Consider the following 18,470-nt stretch of genomic DNA (forward strand, 5'->3'; position numbering starts at 1 on the left):
AATTTATTTGTTGATTAACTAAACAGATTTACACTTCAAAAACCATCGTACGAAAATATGATTTGTTCGGTTTTCGTTCCTTCGTGGTTTTTTTATACCCTATTTACACTTGGGTTGAGTTATTGAGCTATTCAATAAGCATATGTAGGCGTCTGGTGGTGTCTAAAAGTTTGGTTATGATTGTATTTCTCGAATATTTTCGCCCCTGTTCTGCTTATCGTGCTAAACATCCACAACTAGCAACAGCAAAAACTAGCGGATCAAACTTCTCATCAATGTATTTAAACATTTTAATAATATGGAAACACCCGCACGTTTAGGATAACAAATTCATGTCAGCGTCAATTGCCTGTCAGCGTGACCTCTTCAACTGCGTATGCTTATATTTGCAGAAGTGTAAGCAGCAGCAGCTTATATTGGCATACAAAAATAAATACGATTTCGACTTCAAAAAAATTTAATTCTTTGTATTCAAAATACGCAAAAACAGGTGAAAGGTATTTTAAAAATGTTTCATTTTATTTTCTCCTCTTGGTCCTGGGGCTTCTCTTGACCCTGTGGTTCCTCCTGTCCGTCCTCCAATGCCATGGGTTTCAGTGGCTGCAAGTCCTCCGGATCCACCACTAGTGAACGATTTGCGTTGGCCACAGCATCTAACATTCTTTCGGTCAGATATATGCGCTGATTTTCTTGATTCTCAATTTCACTCGACATAATGGTCAATAAGCCATCAAAAGTTTTGTCCATATTTCCTGCGGGAAATAGCCAAAGGCATAAATAAAATAGTATCGTAATCTATAATTGACAGTACAAACCTTCTGCTTATGGACTTCTAATAACAATCAACAGCTTTTTTCTCGTTTGAATGAACGTTTTCTCTGTAAATTTACTTTTTTGATTTCAGGCGCATCAGTTCACTTCACACGATTTTTCGATCAAATAACGGATGACGTCGGGTTTCTTTCACTAGAGGTGTCAAACCATCGATAGTGGCGCACTCAATAGATTGGAATTCTTTGATTCCAAAAATCGATACTATCGTCGTAGTTCATTTTAAAAAGGCTATTATAATTTCAAGCGAAGTTAAATAACGATTCTTCAAAACTAAACATCAGTCTAAAAATAGATATAATAATTCATAGTTTTAAATTATATACTAAAATTCTGTTTCAATTCTACGTCATAATTGGTAATCCACCAATTTTTGGCTTAAGAGCGTACATGCCCCCTCGAAAATAATTTGACCAGCTTTAGAAAACCAGCACAACTTTATCAGGCATCAGTGATGGATTTTTTACACATGATTATGATGCATTCATTTATATATCAGATTTTCAGAAATGGAGAGTAAAATGGTACGATCCATTTTCTTAATCTTGACGCATTGCTGTTGACTCATATCGATAGCTGACATATTGATTAGAGTATGAACTAAATTGCGCTTAAAAAAATAAGCAAAACCAAAATAATAAAAATTCAGTACTTCGACTATTACAATTTGAAGCCACTATTACTAATATCGATAGGTTCTGAGCCGATTATAATTATGGTAAGGAATATATCATAGGCTTTCTCACCAGCACTCAGAACATGATAGACGTCATAATGACATGATTCATTAAATCTTGAGTATATTTACAACTTTAACTGATTGTATGGTTGCTTTTCCCATCCATTAACTTGATACGTTGTAGAGCTCAGTCTAATCTAAACTCATTGACAAAAATATTCAAACAACAAACAACCTTGGCGCCATGTCGTGGTATTTGGAACTATCGCCAAAACATGTCGCTTTTGTCAATTATATTAAATTATATTTAGCATTAAATTATTATCAATATGCTCTGCGCTTTAACACTCATATGTCGACTGTCATATGTAGTATGTATATTTTTCGGATGAATAAAGGATTCATTGATTTATTTACTTGGCACGATATCGATATCGCGATACTGGCCGCTTGCTGGGCTCATCCCTAGTGAGTATACATCTGACTAAGTTTCCATCGCTAGAAAAATTCGCTGTGGAACTTGCAAAAAAATACGTATTGATGAAAAAATGGAACTAGCCAGGAAATTGCGAGAAAGCGGCTGGTAAGTGAAGCATAAACATCTCGAAATCGATTGCCACTAACAGCTCACACAGGCACCTTACGGACGAGGGCATCAAGACTCTGACCGCCGCTGTCGGGGGTGAGGACACACGCAAAATTATTGATGAGGCACTGAACGTGAGTAAGTGGGCGGACCGGCTGGCTGGCGTCTAATAGCTGTTCTTATTGATTTCAGCGCGATATCCGCGATATTGGCGGTGGAGCTCTGCCAGTTAAGCGCGAGGATGCCCCTATCTCCGGCCGCATTGTCCTGCAGGTTCAGCGGGTTCGCAATATCGCGGCCCCCAAATCCAACGAAGAGTCAAAGGCGGCGCCACGCCTCTTGCAACTGGACTTGAGCGATGGCCAGAATAGCATACAGGGCCTGGAGTTGGAGTCGGTGCCGGCGCTCAATCTGAACGTGGCCCCAGGCTCAAAGATCTACTTCAAGGCGGAGAAGCTGCAACTAATGCAGGGATTCCTGCTTCTGCGCCCAAACGAGCTGCAACTGCTGGGCGGTCGCGTTGATGCAATGTACGAGAAGTGGGATCTGGCCCGCACCATGCTCAAATATGCCCGCAGCGGGCGCCCGTTGAATGGGACGTCTGTGCCGCCCCCCTGGGTGGCCTTTGGCAAGAAATTCGACTCGACGGCCGACCGCAACTTCAGAAGCCACGCCTTGGCCGACAAGGATAAGCCGGCCAGAGAGAACGACGAGTTTAATGCCATGCGCAACGAGGCCATTGCCGTGGCCACCAAAGCCGGTGGCAAGAAGGTTTTTGGTGGAGGCGGCCAGAACATCGTGGACCACAATATCAAGAAGATTCTTGACAAGGGGTTCTCCGAGGAGGAGGCCAGAAGCGCTCTGCACGTCACCCGCAACAATCTGGAGCGGGCTCTGTTCAACCTCAAGCGCCGCAAAGAATCCGGCGGCGGGCCCATCGAAATGGATGTGCGTCCCGGCCGCAGTGATCGGCACGGCAGAGAGGGCAAACGAGGTGCCAGCAGTAAGGATGAAGCACCCAAGCCAGCAGCCAATGCCACACTCTTCGATTTTCTCACCACCAAACTGCCCGCAACGGAGGCAGGAACAAGCGTCACCGCCACTGCCACCGAATCCGCCTCCGCTGTCGCATCCACTGCCAACAGCTCAGTATTTAAGCAATATGGCCCTCGATTTGGGGAATCTTCATCGGCTAACAAATTTTCAGATCGTTCTCGCTTCGAGAACAATGTCTCGAGCAGCTTTGCCGCCAATCGTGGCGGATACTCTGGCCCAGGGCGTGGCGGAGCCCGTAATCGAGGCGGTGGTCGAGATGAACGTCCGCCCAGAGAAGAGCGGCCACCACGAGATGAGCGTCCACGTCGGGAGGAGCGCCCTCCTAGAGACGAGCGTCCACCGCGGGATCGTGGAGGTGCATTCAATGAGCGCGGCAGTGCGCGCAACAAGCCAGAATCGGCTCCAATCAAAAATTCCAATCGCAATGGCCCAGAAAATCCGCCAATTAAAAGCAATTCAGAGTTCAAAACTGAGCACGAGGCTTCGATTTCGAATGCCAAGGACCAATCGGCCAACAGGCGCGGTAGCGAGCGTCGCGGAGGAGGAGGAGGCGGCGGCGGCTCAGTCCGTGTTGAGAATGGCACTGGCAACAGACGCCGGCCGCAGCAGGCAAGCAGTTCGGGAGTTGGAGCCGGAACCGGAGCCGGAACAGCCAAGCCAGACCCTAAGCAGCAGAACAATTCGGGCGATGACTTCAATGCGCGCCTGAACAAAGTCACCGAGGATACTTCAAATCTTAAAGTGAGTGCCCCGAAGCGAGAGAGTCAACCGCGCCGTCAGCGAGGCCAGGGGCAGTCAAACCGCCAGTCAACGGAGCCTCCACAGACAGCACAGTCTTCACAGCCCTCGCAGAAGTCGGAAAAGGCCCCGCAGACTCAGAGACAGCAGCATCAGAACCATCAACCCCATTATAATCCATTCAAGCAATCAATTGCCAACTACAGTCAATTGCCCAACGGCTATACATATGATCCCAGCAAGATAATGGGTTTCCAGAGCAAGGAGACGAACGAGTTCGCAATGAGCCTGCTAAAGAGTCAGGGCACAGGAGCCACGGCTGTTTCAGCTGCTCCGGCTGCTTCGGCTTCTTCAGCTGGAGCAGCGGGGTCGAAGACAGTCAAAGATGTTCTGCAAGTGGCCAGTCAGCCGTCTCCACCGTCGCTCTATGCCGGCATCAATCCTCAGACAAGGGCAGTGACTCCTGCAGCGGCAGCCCAACAGTTTGGAATGTTGCCCGGTGATGGGTGGATGTGGCAGAAGGGCGACTTGTGCATGGCCAAGTACTGGGATGATGGACGCGTAAGTTTCAAACAATTCCTATATTTGGTGACGACCCCCACTAATTTGCGCAACATTTGTTCCTTCTCTTCCCCAATTCCGACAGTATTATGAGGCTGAGATAACGGGTGTCACGGAGAAAACCTGTGTGGTCTTCTTTATGGGCTATGGAAACCACGAGGAGGTCCTCAACGGTGACATTCTCCCCATCACGGATGCCCAGAACAGGCCCCTGAGCAATGTGCAGCATTGTGCACCGCCGCCGCCACTGCAGGAGCAGCACCAGCCCCAGCATCACAATCAGCAGCAGCAGCACTCGCGCTACCGCAGCGATCGCCAGGCCCAGCAACAGCAGGTATATGTGCCGCCGCACAAAAGAGAGCATTGAGACAGCCTTTGTATACACTTATAAATCCATTAAAATTTTTCGAATAAAAAACTTTACAGTGTATTCAAGCTATTTACTTCGTTCCTATCGAGGTTCCACTGTGGCTGGTATTCATAGTACTATATCGATAGTATCGATAGACGAACTGCTTTCTTCGAATCGAGTATTGGCTCTCAAACATTCAATTTGTATGGGCCAAGCCAGAAACAGTATAGAAACTTTTTTGTTAATTCTCGCTCTACCGAATTGTCCTTCCCTGCGCTATTTATCCCAATGGATTGTCACTCATTCACGTTCAAACTTGTGCGGGCAGTCGATAGTATCGATATACTTTTGTTCGGATCTTTCATCTTTTCGTCAGTATATTTACAGTATATTTTTTAAATGAGACGGTATATTGAAACCAGCACTGATACTAACGCTGATACCAACACTGATACTAACGCTGATATCAACACGTGCTTCGGTTCGGCTGCTTTGAATTAAATCAAATTTGTTTAACAAAAAGATTATGATGAAGGTGAAAGTAGAGCGCTCTAGTGATCCCAATGAATCCGTCCAGATCAGCGGAGGCGTGACCATCAAGGAGGAGGAGACGTACGACGACAAACTGCTGTTTGTGAATGCCATAGCCAAGCCCATGGCTGGCAAGAAGCTCGCCAAGAAGTGCTATAAACTGGTCAAGAAAGCCATGAAACACAAGACCTATCTGCGAAATGGTCTTAAGGATGTGCAGACCCGTTTGCGAAAAGGAGAGACTGGGTTAGTATGAGTAATGAGCATGGGAAAACTGAAGACCCGTATCTTCTTCCTCCTCCACAGCATTTGCATCTTTGCTGGCGATGTGACACCTGTGGACATCATGTGCCATCTGCCTGCCGTCTGCGAGGAGAAGGGCATTCCCTATGCCTACACCCCGAGTCGTGCAGACCTGGGTGCTGCCATGGGCGTCAAGCGCGGAACAGTTGCGCTGCTCATCCGCCAAAACGACGACTACAAGGATCTGTACGACGAGGTTAAGGAGGAGTTGTCCGGCCTGAATGTCCCCATCTAAGCCTTTAGGATTAAGTCTTGTATCACCTTTAGAATCTAGTTAAGCTTTATAAACTAATAAAGGTCAGGCTCCCCTTCCCATTTGGGAGGTCTTGCTGCCGCCAAATAAATCCAAACATGCCAGTTTTTTTTTTCTTTTTTTGCTGTCCCTTGGGGATCTTTTTTTGTTTTTTTGTGTTTTTTTTTGTAATTTTGTTCAAAAGAATTTTCAGCGTAGCTGATTTCATATAAATTTGTGTACATATACAATACAGTTGAGAGGGGAGGGGGGCTATTTAGTTAATAATGTCTCGTTTTTTGTTTGTTTGTTTGTCGTGCGAAATGAGTTGTGGCTTGTCGGGTGTTTAGTTGGGATGCGTCTAAATTTACATAAAATGTAACACTAAATGTCGTGTGTGTGTGTGTGTGTGTATTCGTTTGCAATGTATTTATTATCTAGAATTTCGTTTAACAAATGACGTGAGTGAGTGTGTGGGTGGGGAGAGGGGTTGGGGGGTTGATTGGATTATTAAAAGTACAATTATTTGTATATTAAATGTAAATTTCGCTTTCTTCTGTTGCTACTCTCGTACGTGTTACATTGATTAAATAATTACAGTTATATATATATATATTATATATGCTTGTATATATGTGTGTATGCCTGCTATCGAAGTCGCTAGCCAAATACTACGATAAAACAAGGATCGATCGAAACGGGTCTAAACTAGTACGGGACAGGGCGTGAGCGGGGGTTCAGCATTCAGCAGAATACGATCGCCGTGCGGCAGTCGCTCGGTCTGGGTCGTGGCTGGGGCTGGGACTGGGGCTGGGGTCGGGGTCGGGGTCGTAACAGTAATGTAATTAAAACACACACTTCAGAAATTTTGGATTGCCCAAGGAACAAATAACTCGTGCACAACTTTATGTATATATGTATGTATATATTAATGGTTTTTTTTTGCCTTTTTTTTTTGTTTTGTTTTCCGTACACAAACATTTCAATATCCCTTTTAGCCACTTAATATATAAATATATATGCATGTTCGTATATATATATAAGTATATATTCTGAAGTACAATTAAGGATAATAAGTTGTGTATTTTTGAGTGCATGACAAAATTTCATTTTTTTGTTTTAATGGTTTTTTGTTTTTGTTTTTGTAGTTGTAGTTGTTAATAATGTTTTTGAATAGTCAACTGCTGTACAAAATTGAAAGCTTTACATTTTATAACCGAGAACTAAGGGTATAATAATATAGTAGAGAAAGACCAAAGGTTTACGTAGCATATGGACTACGGACTAAAGATAGAAAAAAATGTACAATACAAATTTTCTTGGATTACCTTAGATCTAAAGCTAACTACTCGTATGCATCCTGCATTTAATAGTTATTACATAATTAATCTTGTTTTTATTTTTTTTTTGCATTTTTTCGTATATTTCTTTGTTTTTTTTTTTTGTAAGGTTTTTTTTGTTTCTTCTAGTTTTTTTTTCGTTTCAAGAGTCTAATCGATAAGGTTTTTTTGTGTTCATTTTTTATGTGTTTTTTGCTTTTTGTTTTTTGTAAGGCTGCTCAGAGCAACCCTTTGGATGCTGCGAGCCGATAAATGGCGCCTGTGGCGTACTTGGAGGGGACTATCGGGATCTGGGTCTGGGTCTGGATCGGGATCGGTATCGGGATCGGACCGGACCGGAATCAATACGAACAACATCCTGCTGCGGCATTTGGGACGAGCTTTAGTAACCACTAAACATTAACTAAATAGGTTTGTATATTATTAATTAATCATAATAATTCACACGCTCAACTTATGGCTATCGTAAAAAAAATAATTTGCAATTAAAATGAAAGCAAAATAAGGATAGGGGCAACTATAATTAACAAGCAGTTCTTTTTTCTTTATTTTCTCTTTCCTTCATTTATCGTTTTCGTTTCCGTTTTTGTTTTTTCCTTTTCCCTCTTTTTTTTGGGGGGGCATTTTTACGTTTTTTTTTGTTCTCAGCTAAGAATTTTGTAATTTTTTCTTTGTTAATTTTCTCTTTTTTTTTAGTTTTTAGTTTTGTTTTTGTTTTTGTTTTTTTGTTGTTTTAGTTTGAGACCCTTTGATGCCACAACAGGAGGTCGTCCGCTGCCCGTGCCTCACTGAAAATAGTTGTAGAATCCGGTTGTGGCCTGGCCCAGTTCCCGTATGGCCGCGAACGGATCCTTCTCCTGCAGCTCGCCGCCCGCCTGCGAGGATTTGGCCGCCGGGGCGGGCTGCGACTGCGACTGCGCCTGTGACTGCGACTGGGCCTGCCCCTGCCCTTGATTCTGTGTCTGGCCCTGGCCTTGACCCGCTCCACCAGCCGCCGATGCCGCCTGTGGGCCCTGACTCAACACCGCCGCATAGGTGGTGGCCGCGGAAGAGGCCTGCTGATGCTGCTGATGCTGATGGTGGTGATTGTTGGCCTCCGAGTGTGGCACTGGCAGCGGCATCGACTGGAACAGGTCCATTTCGTGGCCGCTCTTTAGCGCACTGAAATTGTTGTACAACAGGCCCTGCACATGGTCGGACGACTTCACAGAGTGATCCGCCACGGCGTTGTTGGCGTGGAACAGGGCCTCAATCAGATTGGTGCCCGTGTCCAGGCCGGGCATGTTGTTGTAGCTGTTCCCGATGCCATGGCCAACGCCAATGCCAATGCCATTGCCGGTCAGGGCCTGGCGTCGGTAGAGCGGCACCGAGTTCCCATTGCTCAGCAGGGAATTGGTGCCGGGAACTCCAGCCACTCCCACGCCCACTCCAGCGTTGTTCGGTCCCACGTTGTTGTGCATGTTCATCGGGTTGTTGTAGGGCTTGTCGTTGAGCAGAGGATTGACAGCTGGTGGAAAACAGAAGGCGAAAGGTTACAAACGGAACAAAACAAGGAGTCAATAACATTGCAAAGTCATCTAATATCTATATGCCCATGCGACACCCGTCTATCGTCTAGCAAGCATCTCCAGTCTCTTGTAACTTGTGCTACACCATCGGATACCTGCGATACCTTCCATCCATCAATGATGGCCACATTGGGGGCCTTCAAACCTCTTTTGCGGAACTCCACAATCATAAATCGAACATAATGCAACATTCGTGCTTTGCCGGGCTACAATCGGCTACAATCGACACCTCTCCCAAGCCCCCTTACCCATAAAGTTGGAGTTGTTGGCGCTGCTATTGGGCGGAGGCTGATGTGGTCCAGGTCCAGGTCCAGGTCCGGGCCCTCCTCCCTGTGGCGGCCCACCAGCTAGATGCCCGGCATACAGACCCGGTCCCGGGCCAGGCGGTATCTTCGCCTGCTGCTGCTGTTGTTGCTGCTGCTGCTGCATGATGGCAAAGAGGCGACTCTGCTGCTGCTGCTGCTGTTGCTGCTGCTGCTGCAGCTCGAGGGCATTCAATCCATTGGTTAGAGAAGGTCCCGCGCCGGGGGCACTTGCCGTGCCGGCCACCATGCCCAGCACGTCCCGCAGTATGGGCTGGGCTATGTCGTTGGCTCCGTTCATGATCGAGTTAAAGACCAAGTCGATTTGGTGATTGAAGTTCTCCAGCGGCGGCGAGGCCTCCACGGACTGTGGCTGGAGCGGCTGCTGCGGCTGGTTCTGGGGATACATCATGGGATACTGCGGCCTCTGGCCCTGGCCTCCTCCGCCGCCCATCACATGGGGATTGTTCAGCATCGGATTGTTCACCATCTGCTGGTGGGGCGGCTGCTTGAGCTGCTGCTGATGGCCCTGCTGCTGCTGCTGCTGTTGCTGCTGCTGCTGCTGCAGGGTGACCATCACCTGGCGCAGCATGTCCGCGAACTTGTTGGCCCCCTCCTGGCCGACAGTCTCGAGGAGCTTGAGGTACCACTTGTACTGCTCCTCCTTGGGGTTGAAGGCCATCTCGTAGATGCTCACATTCGGGGGCAGCAGGTCGTGCGAGGGAGGGCCAAAGCGCAGCGAGCTGGGGGATGGCTGCTTCGCTCCGTACATGAAGGGCGGCTGCTGCTGCTGCTGTTGCTGCTGGGGCGGCACCAGCGGCTTGTCGTAGCTGTTGTATCCGCTGCCGTTGTGCCTCAGGTAGGGCAGCGGCGGCCCGTTCTCCATGGGACTCATGGGCCCGTTGGGCACGCTGCTGCCCCTCTGCATGCCCTGCATTGGCGGCGGCGCCTGCTGCTGCGGCGGCGGCGGCCCGTACAGGTGGTGGGGCGGTGGCGGCGGAGGCTGCGCCTGGCCATGGTTGTAGAGTGTCTTCTTGGCCAAGTAGCCCAGTTCGCTGGGATTGCGCAGCAGCTGGGCAGCGGGCGGAGCATTGGGTGGCGGCGGTGGCACGCTTCCGCCGCGCAATGGCAGCGAGGGATTCGCATTTGGTGGGGGCGGTTGCAGGGATCCCGGACCCGGGCCGGGCCCTCGTCCCGTAGCAGTCACCGGTGGCTGCTGCTGCTGCTTGTTCGGGGGCAGCACGCTCCACGGATTCGTCTGCGGCGGCGGCCCCCAGAGACTGGCATTGGGATTCTGCGGCTGGGGCCCTTGTCCTTGGCCCTGTCCGCCCGGCTGCTGCTGCGGTGCAATGGGCGGACGCCAGTGCTGCATGGTTGCGTACTGGTTGTAGGGCGGCGGTGGAGGTCCACCTGCGCCCGGCGGGGGTGGTCCAGGCGGCCCGGGTCCGGGCATTCCCCGCAGATGCGGCGGCTGGGGCGCACCATTGAGCGGCGGTCCCCGCATGCCCATGTGCCCCCCTCCACCATAGTGGGGAGGAGGTCCTGGACCCGGACCGGGCCCGTTGGCAGCCTTGCCCCCGCCCACGGCGGCGGCTGCGGCCATCATGGCCGCCATGTGGGTGGAGTACATGTGGGAGAGCTGCTGGTTCGCGGCCATGGCAGCGGCCATTTGGTTCATCTGGTGGGCAGCCGCCGGTCCGGGTCCCAGCATCCCGGCCGCGCTGGCATAGTGGGCCGGTGGACCCGGCGGCCCGTGGGTGCCGTGTCCGTGCTGGGGTCCGTTCAGATAGAGGGCCGCCTGGTCCCGCAGATAGGCCTCCGGCTGCAGGGCGCGCGGAACGAACTCCGGGGCCAAGGGGTTGAGCACGTAGCCGCGTTTCAGCTCCACTCCGTCCAGCTGGGAGCGCAGGTTGGACCAGGTCAGGCCGAACAGAGACTTGTGCTCGTCGCAGATCTCGATGAAGCGCTCCCAGACCTTGCGGCAGCGGCCGATCGAGCAGAGGGCAACGGGATCGCCCACGACCGCTACGAGCGACTGGGCGCGCGTGATGGCCGTGTTGAGGAGCTTCGAGTTGCTCAGGAAACCGTAGTCCGTGTCGGCGTCGCCAATGCTGGCGGCGGCGGGAACCCCGGGTCCGCTGCCCTGCGGCATGCAGGTGCGTCTGGTCCGCACCGTGGACAGGAAGACGGCTCGAAACTGTTTGCCCTGGACATTGAGAACGCGCTCCACAGAGATGCCGCCCATGCGGCGCTTGCGAAGCTCGGAGCGAATGCGGAACACCTGGTCCGCGTAGGGGGTCATGATGCCGATGCTGGTGTCGTTGAGCTTGCCCCAGGCGCTGGGCCAGCGCTTGCGCAGCTCGGAGACCCGCTCGACGACCTCGTAGACCTCGGCATTGTTGTAGAAGGCGGTCGAGTTCTTGTCCTGCACATCCTCGCCCCGCGTGGTGAAGAAGGTCAGCGGGTAGAAGCGCTCGTGGCGCGGCTGCTTGCCGGAGGCCACCAGCTTCTGCTCGTAGAAGAGCTCCGAGGTGAAGCGGATGATGGCCTCGTGGGCGCGGTAGTTCTCGCACAGCAGGATCTTGCAGGGGAAGTTCGAGGGGTAGTGGTCGTAGAGCCGCTCCAGCAGCGAGATGTGCAGCTTGCGCTCCTTGGCAAAGGCCGAGAAGAGCTCGGGGCTCATCTGCATGTGGTCTCCGGCCAGGACGATGCGCGTCGAGTCGTTGGCCAGGGCCAGCGGCATGATGGCCTCGCACTCCATGGCCTGGGCCGCCTCGTCCAGAAAGATGTGCGTGAACAGGCCCTTGGGCAGGCCCAGCGTGGCCAGCTCCATGCTGATGCTGAGCGTCACGACCACGATGCGATGCCGCATGATGTCCTCCAGCGTGGGGCGCTTGAAGTTGCCGACGCCGTCCGTGATGCAGTACTTCTGGACCACGCCGTTCACTGTCGCCGACCAGCGCTTGTGGTAGTAGACGCGCAGCGGCGTGGCCTCCTCCAGGCCCTCCTCGATCCACGGGTGCAGGTACTCCTTGATGTACAGATCCGCCGCCGAGTTCGAGTGCGTGCAGATGAGTATCTTGGCCTCCGGCTGGGCCAGCAGCTGCTTGATGGCCTGCGCCAGCGTGTAGGTCTTGCCCGTGCCGAACGGTCCGATCAGGAGGATCGGCGGCAGCTTGATGCTCAGCGCGGTGGTGATGGCATTGACCGCCTCCCGCTGCTTGGCGTTCAGCTTCGGCTCGCAGGCTTCGGCCCACTGCTTCTTGGGCGTCCAGGGTATGTTCGGCTCCAGCTCCGTGGCGGGGAAGATCAGCCGGAAGTCGGTGATCTTGTCGACGGCGTTGTGCCACTCGCAGTAGGGCATGCGGTTCAGCTGGAACTGGATGTCCACGTCCAGCTCGGTCTCCGCCTGCAGGGCCATGGCCTCCACGCACTTGGCCGACAGCTTCAAGTAGATCACGTTTTTGCCCTTGTCCTCGATGAGGGCCTCGTACACAGGCCGCGTCTGCTCCGAGCCGGAGGAGGCGGACGAAGCAGAGACCTTTCTGCCGGGCTCCTCCGGCGCCGAGATGTACACGCTGCAGCAGTTGGAGAGGATGAGGCGTCCCGGCGAGGTGTCCTCCGAAATGTCCTTGCCCAGCCGCATCAGGGCGAACAGTTCCCCGGCCAGCGAGTACTTGGCCGTGCTGGTGGCCATCCCCGCGGGCGTCAGTATGTAGTTGGAGGCCACTGTCAGCTTCGTGCGGACGTTGTAGCGGGCTATCTGCTCGTAGCGGGCGATCTCCTCCACGTAGAGCAGCTCGTGGATGCGCGACCGGTAGTTGTTCTGCGTCAGGCGCTTCTCCACGATCGTCGACTGGGTGAGGGTGAAGGTGGCCGCCCGGGGACAGGGATAGCGCTCGAGCAGCTCCCGCTCGTGGTCCAGATCGCTGAGGTACGCCTCGGTCTTCAGGTGGGTGCCGATGGTCGTCTCGAAGCGCGTCAGCTGGGTGTTGGCCACGTCCCAGCGGGTGGCCGAGCTGTTGATTATATCACGCTTGATCTCCTCGATCTTCTCCGCATCGTTCACGGGCAGCACGTCCACGCACAGGTGGCGCACCAGCAGCGGCTCCTGCCCCACATCGAAGCAGATGGCCTGCCGGAACGTTCCATAGATTTCCGTGTGAAATTCGACTGTTACTTCGTGGCTGAGCTTCGCAGGCTGCTGCGGCGGCGACGACTCCTCCTCTCCCTCCGCTGGCTCGCTTCCGCTGGCTGCTTCGGCAGCGGCGGCGGCTGCTGCTGCCGCCACCCACTCCTGGTCAGACTTGAGCTCCACCTGGGCTGAAGCTGAGGCCGTGCCCAGCTTGATCGACTTGAGGGCAAAGTGATTGCGATGGGCGTCCTGCAGCAGGGCCACCGCTTTGAGCGGCTGCTTTGCCTCCAGCTGGAAGAGCCACTCGCGCTTGGAGGTCTTCGAGCTGATGCTGGTCACCAGCTGCTGCTCGCACTTGGCCTCTATCTCCGGCACTCGCTCGCACATCACGCGCTCGGGCGCCGTCGCCTGGATCCAGCGCTCCAGCACCTGCTCCGTGTACGACTTCCCGTACAGCTCCTTCTCGCAGGCCTTCTGCACCCGCATGCGCCGGTACTCGAAGCGCTCCTTCCACTCGTTCAGCTCGTCCTGGCCGTGCGCCTCCACACACTGGGCCCCGTAGTGGCAGGTGTGTGCATCGCTGAACGTCTCGCACAGACTGTACGTGTCCAGGGTGTAGCCGCGGGGTGGCGGCCGCCATTTCCAGTCTCGTCCTAGACGGGATAATCGAATGCGAAATGAGTGATTGCAGTATACAAAATCTATATCTACATCTATGTCTATAAACAACCGATCCAAGCACGAGGCAGATGGTCACAACGCGGCTCTACTGCCCAGTGGGAAGTCGTGTTGGTATCGCTGTCCGCAAAAATAACTGGGAAATTGCCATAAAAGTGCATCGAACCGATTGGGAGATTTTATGTTTCTTTACATTTCCTGTTTTGTACGTCTCTCTCTTTCCTTTCTATTCTCACACCAACGCCAGACGTTCTATCTCGCTCCCCTCCCCGCCCGACTGCACGAGGAAGAGAGAGAGAGAGAGAATGAGTAGCCACTGCAATTAGTTCATTGGCTTTTCCTGACCATAATAATGGTCTTATCTGATCCAGATTGAACAATCTACTAGATATGGCAATTATCAGTAATTCTAAGTTTCTGGTTTTCGTATTTTATGGGGGAGGAAGGGAGCGAGCGCGCGCACAGGAGTCGGCACACAACATTTGGGTGCTCTAGCTCTTATAATCTCTGAGAACTGGTCAGATATAGCTACCATATCGACTCGGTTGTTGATGCTGCCTCAAAAACATATACAAGAATACTTTATGGGGTCGGAGACGCTTCCCCTTCGGGTCAGCTAATGGAACCTAACTTTTCTTTGCCTCCCTTCTCGGATAAGTGTATTTTCCATCTAGCCACAAAGACGGTTCGGAAAACGTTCTGTCCTCCTTCCATATCACATATCAAATGAAAAACTTGTGTCATGGAGTCCCCATAAGTCGACAGTCCCCATAAGAATCGGTTTTCCTTATGCCATGCCATCCTATACTTCGGAATATTCGAATAATCTATGCTGTTGCACGACGCGCTTTCTTACTCTCGAATGCAAATCCATTGGGTTTTTATTGGGCATTCATCGCGTATAAATTAAATCAAAATCAGTTGCATAAAAACTGAGTTTTTGATTATTCCTTGAAGCGGTTTTCACTGGTGCAAGCGGTCACCAAGAGGCAGAAGGTCATAGATTGACTGGGGGATCAAAGCAAATGCAAGAAAGAAGGAGGAACTCAAGGGCATACCTGCGCGAATGCCTGAGAAACAGCAACGACACTGTGCGGGAACACTTTACTCTCGCTTTCTTTAACAATTATTAGTTTTTGTAATGCATTTGCTGTCTAACAAGATACTTCTATGGCCCTTGGCCCTTAATCGAAACAAATTTCTGCACAAAAGTGAAATAATGTGGCCTGTCAGCAGTGCGTTAGGTGAGGTGCAGGCGGGCGCCCAGCCTTGGGCCACGGCGCGCCACTTGTTGCGGTTCAAGGGCCGTACGGGGCTGGGCTTGGTCCCAAACAACGGGGAGGAAGCATGCGACATCCGTGGTCCCTGGACAGTGGCAGAAGAAATGGGGAAACGATTCTTACTCTTCCTTGTCGCTACAGTTTATGTAGAAGTCGTTTGAAGGGATTGATCTGTGTGTGCCAGTGTGCCTGGGGTGATGCCTCGGGTAAGGATGTGAGGAGGCCTGCAGTAGTTTCGACTAGTTTTGATCATCGACTCGAAGGCAGGATGGACCTCAAGGCAGCGCCTTTGTTGTTATATTCCGCATTGAACACTCACCCTCATCGCTCATGATCACCTTTTGATGGGCCTCGGTCTGGCAGTGCTGCCGCAGCTCGTTCCTCGTTAGGAAGTTGATGGCGCAGTAGCTGCAAGTGGTCGAGGGCGCCGCCTGATCCCCGCCGGAGGCCGCATCAAGGCTGGGGCCATCCGGCGAGGCCGGCTGGTGCTTGCCAGCCGTGAGCTTCATGGCCGCCAGCAGGTCGTTGGTCTTGTGCAGATTTGTGTTGGAACTGGACATGGTGCTGCTGCTGCCAGTGCTGCTGCTGCTGCTGCTGCTCGCATAGCTGCCGCTGCCGCTGCCCGATCCGTTCTGCTGCTGCTGCTGTTGTTGCTGCTGCTGTTGCTGCTGTTCGCGCTTCTTGAGGCCCTTGTTGCTGAGCAGCTTGCTGTACTTGTCCAGGGGCAGGTTGTTGGTGGCCCAGTGGTCCAGCTTGGTGTCCAGTATGGCCATTTCGTCCTCCAGCCGGGCGTGGGGTATCTTCTGCGCCTGGGCCTTGTGTTGGCCGTTCATTATCATCTGGATGATGGACTTGTAGCGCTCCAGGGTCTTGGATATGTCCGAGAATATTTGCTGGCCGCTCAGCTCGTTGATCCACTTGCTCAAAAATATCTCGGCATCCTACGGGAAAACCAAGGCCAGATATGTCAGATATGTCAGGGATTCGTGTACGTGTGGGTTTGCCGATCCGAACTTACCCCATACTTGTGCATCTTGAAGAGAGCGTGGACTAGCCAGCGACGGGCGCGCGAGACACTGGCCAGGCACTCCGTCTGCTCGGCCAGCAGGGTGAGCACCTTGTAGGCATCGGCCAGACAGCCCTCGTACTTGCCCAGCTCCAGCAGGCACTCGCAGCGGCCCAGCAGGCAGGCGATCTGCTGATCCTTCTGCGACCGCGTCGCCTGCGCCTGTGCGGAGCCAGGCGCTGCGGAGATCAGCTGATCGTAGAGCGCCACGGCCCGGGCCCAGTTCCGTCGCCGGACCATGTCGTGGGCCAGCATCTCCTTTTCGGCGGCCATCGGTCGTGGGAATCGTTTACTCGTTGGGGCTTGGACTTCTCTTCGGCTGGTGGTTATTCATGCATGTGTCGGGGTCGGTTGCTGTCGGTTCGGTCTGATCCTTGTCTTGGTTGCTCGTCTAGGTCCTATATTGATTCTGGATGGTGAAATTAGCTTCTGCCTCGCGTTCGGACTACTCCCACGTCTGTACTTACATAAGTTAATTGTTTATGGATAGCTAATAGTAAGAAATCGATTCTGGGCTTTTACATTAGGGGTTTATATACTTCTCGGGCATTAAATTTACTGCAAAGGAAACAGAGATAAACAGATACGGCGAATTAATATTGTGTGTGTGATGGTGTGCGTGCTGTGGAGAATCGCTTGGGCAGCAGAAAAAATTGTTTATAACAAACGCGCCGCAGAAGAAGCCCCGGAGCTTATCTGGGCGCAAACAAATGGGAGCGGAGCCGGAGCCCATAGAGGGGGCTGCACCCGCAACAGCACCTGCACATACACCGGCAGCCAGCGTATATTAAACAATTCAACGCATTCTTATTCTCATTTTTTGCACTTTTGCATTTTCATTTGCATTCGAGTTTTTCTGTTACGCAAAATTTCATAAGAGAAATTTTCCCTCTCACCGGCGGCCGCTCGGCGACAGCGGAGACCCGGGGCCGCCGGGCGCACGCATCGCGGGCCACTCAAACAACATTTGCAAGCATAATTAAAAGTAATTTACATTTTCTTCTTGCTCTTTTGGAGGTGCTGTGCCTCTTCTCTTTTCTTGCGTGTATGTAGTAGGTGCTGTGCTGCTGTTCGGCTTTTTATTTATTTATATGCGGCCTGGCATTCGGCGTGCGTTATTTGCAGTAAATGGCGGCTGTCTGCTGGCGAATCGAATGCTTATTATTGAGTCCACAAATACAAGATATCCGATTGTGGTATTATTTAATGTTGTTTTTGCTGCTCAATATACACATTCACATATACGAGTGTGGTGTGTGTACTTTTTTTTTTCTCCGTAGGTTGTCGCCTTCTAAGCTGCCTGCAGGTGTTTTCGCCGCACTTTTTCTATTCAATTTAGAGCCAAAAACTAGTTGGTTGAACTAGTGCCGAACTTTAGTTTATTTAGTTGTTATTTTGCGCAACGGCAGCTTTGATTTGTTGATTTATTTTAACATTTTTGATTTTACGTGCTAGGCACAGCAGACAGTCGTCAGTGTTGCCAAACGCCGAAAGTATCGCATGTGGCAATAAAAGTTGGCAATTAATTTATAACAAATGTTGCCATGCAGAAAATTATGCCTTTTTATATATTTAAAAAGCATGAGTTTGAAACACCTTTTAAGATTTATTGCAAAATTAACAGAATCATTATGATAGCGGCCGCATTTTACAACACTGCAGGCGAATGGTTTTTTGACAAAACAACACTATATATACTGCCATATAAAATAGCAACTTATATATGCACAATACATGCAAATGCAGGGCAATGCAATGCACTTTTATCTGATTAGTCGGTTATTTATATTGCACATTAATCATTTTGCGTGGCCAGCAAACGGCCATGCCATGTAAAACTTCAAGGCAAATAACGCAAGTCAGAAGCCAGCTGTCACTTTGCAGCCGAACATAATTTTTTGTCCATTTTCCCGACGGCTTTTCAGACATTTTCGTTACCTTTGCACTAATTCTTAATGTTTATTCACTACTTTCTAATAATATTTTATTTTACATGGTTAAGCACAAAACTATGAGAGAAAATGCACATCACATCACGTCGAAAATTGTTAAAAATAAGTTATGTATGTATGTGAGGCAGTGGTGCCATTTCAGCTTATTTAAAGCTATATATAGCACTTTTGTTCAATATTAAAGATGGTGTGTGAAAGAAACGATGACTTTGTAAAAATTTTAAAATATTTTGAGCACAAAACGATCTAAACGTATTTACTTAATTGCTTACACAAAGAC

The 18,470-nt window shown here is 51.0% G+C and overlaps 3 protein-coding genes across 6 annotated transcripts; 2 read left to right on the forward strand and 1 right to left on the reverse strand.

Moving 5' to 3' along the window:
* The first annotated feature begins 1,905 nt into the window (after positions 1-1,905).
* Positions 1,906-4,881, forward strand: LOC108153061 (tudor domain-containing protein 3). Its single transcript, XM_017282833.2, has 4 exons — positions 1,906-2,093; positions 2,146-2,230; positions 2,289-4,451; positions 4,537-4,881. Exons 1-4 carry the CDS (start codon positions 2,059-2,061, stop codon positions 4,816-4,818), a joined length of 2,565 nt encoding a protein of 854 aa, XP_017138322.1. The 5' UTR covers positions 1,906-2,058; the 3' UTR covers positions 4,819-4,881.
* Positions 4,882-5,236: 355 nt separating this feature from the next.
* LOC108153280 (H/ACA ribonucleoprotein complex subunit 2-like protein) lies at positions 5,237-5,987 on the forward strand. Its single transcript, XM_017283148.2, has 2 exons — positions 5,237-5,580; positions 5,641-5,987. The coding sequence occupies exons 1-2, from the start codon at positions 5,330-5,332 to the stop codon at positions 5,870-5,872; spliced, it is 483 nt and encodes a 160-aa protein (XP_017138637.1). The 5' UTR covers positions 5,237-5,329; the 3' UTR covers positions 5,873-5,987.
* A 1,907-nt stretch (positions 5,988-7,894) lies between these two features.
* LOC108152384 (probable helicase with zinc finger domain) lies at positions 7,895-18,308 on the reverse strand. Of its 4 annotated transcripts, none has more exons than XM_017281680.2 (6): positions 18,177-18,308; positions 16,706-16,796; positions 16,191-16,636; positions 15,492-16,113; positions 9,026-13,867; positions 7,895-8,716 (listed from the first exon to the last, which is right to left on the reverse strand). In XM_017281680.2, exons 3-6 carry the CDS (start codon positions 16,509-16,511, stop codon positions 7,995-7,997), a joined length of 6,507 nt encoding a protein of 2,168 aa, XP_017137169.1. In that variant the 5' UTR covers positions 16,512-16,636; positions 16,706-16,796; positions 18,177-18,308; the 3' UTR covers positions 7,895-7,994. The 4 variants fall into 4 exon arrangements, with proteins under 4 accessions (XP_017137169.1, XP_017137166.1, XP_017137167.1 ...); XM_017281677.2 differs by having other exon boundaries at positions 16,191-16,647; XM_017281678.2 differs by lacking the exon at positions 18,177-18,308 and adding an exon at positions 17,501-17,718 and having other exon boundaries at positions 16,191-16,647.
* Positions 18,309-18,470: the final 162 nt, after the last annotated feature.

The sequence above is a fragment of the Drosophila miranda genome, chromosome XR (genome assembly GCF_003369915.1).
Source record: "Drosophila miranda strain MSH22 chromosome XR, D.miranda_PacBio2.1, whole genome shotgun sequence".
Lineage (NCBI taxonomy): Eukaryota > Metazoa > Arthropoda > Insecta > Diptera > Drosophilidae > Drosophila > Drosophila miranda.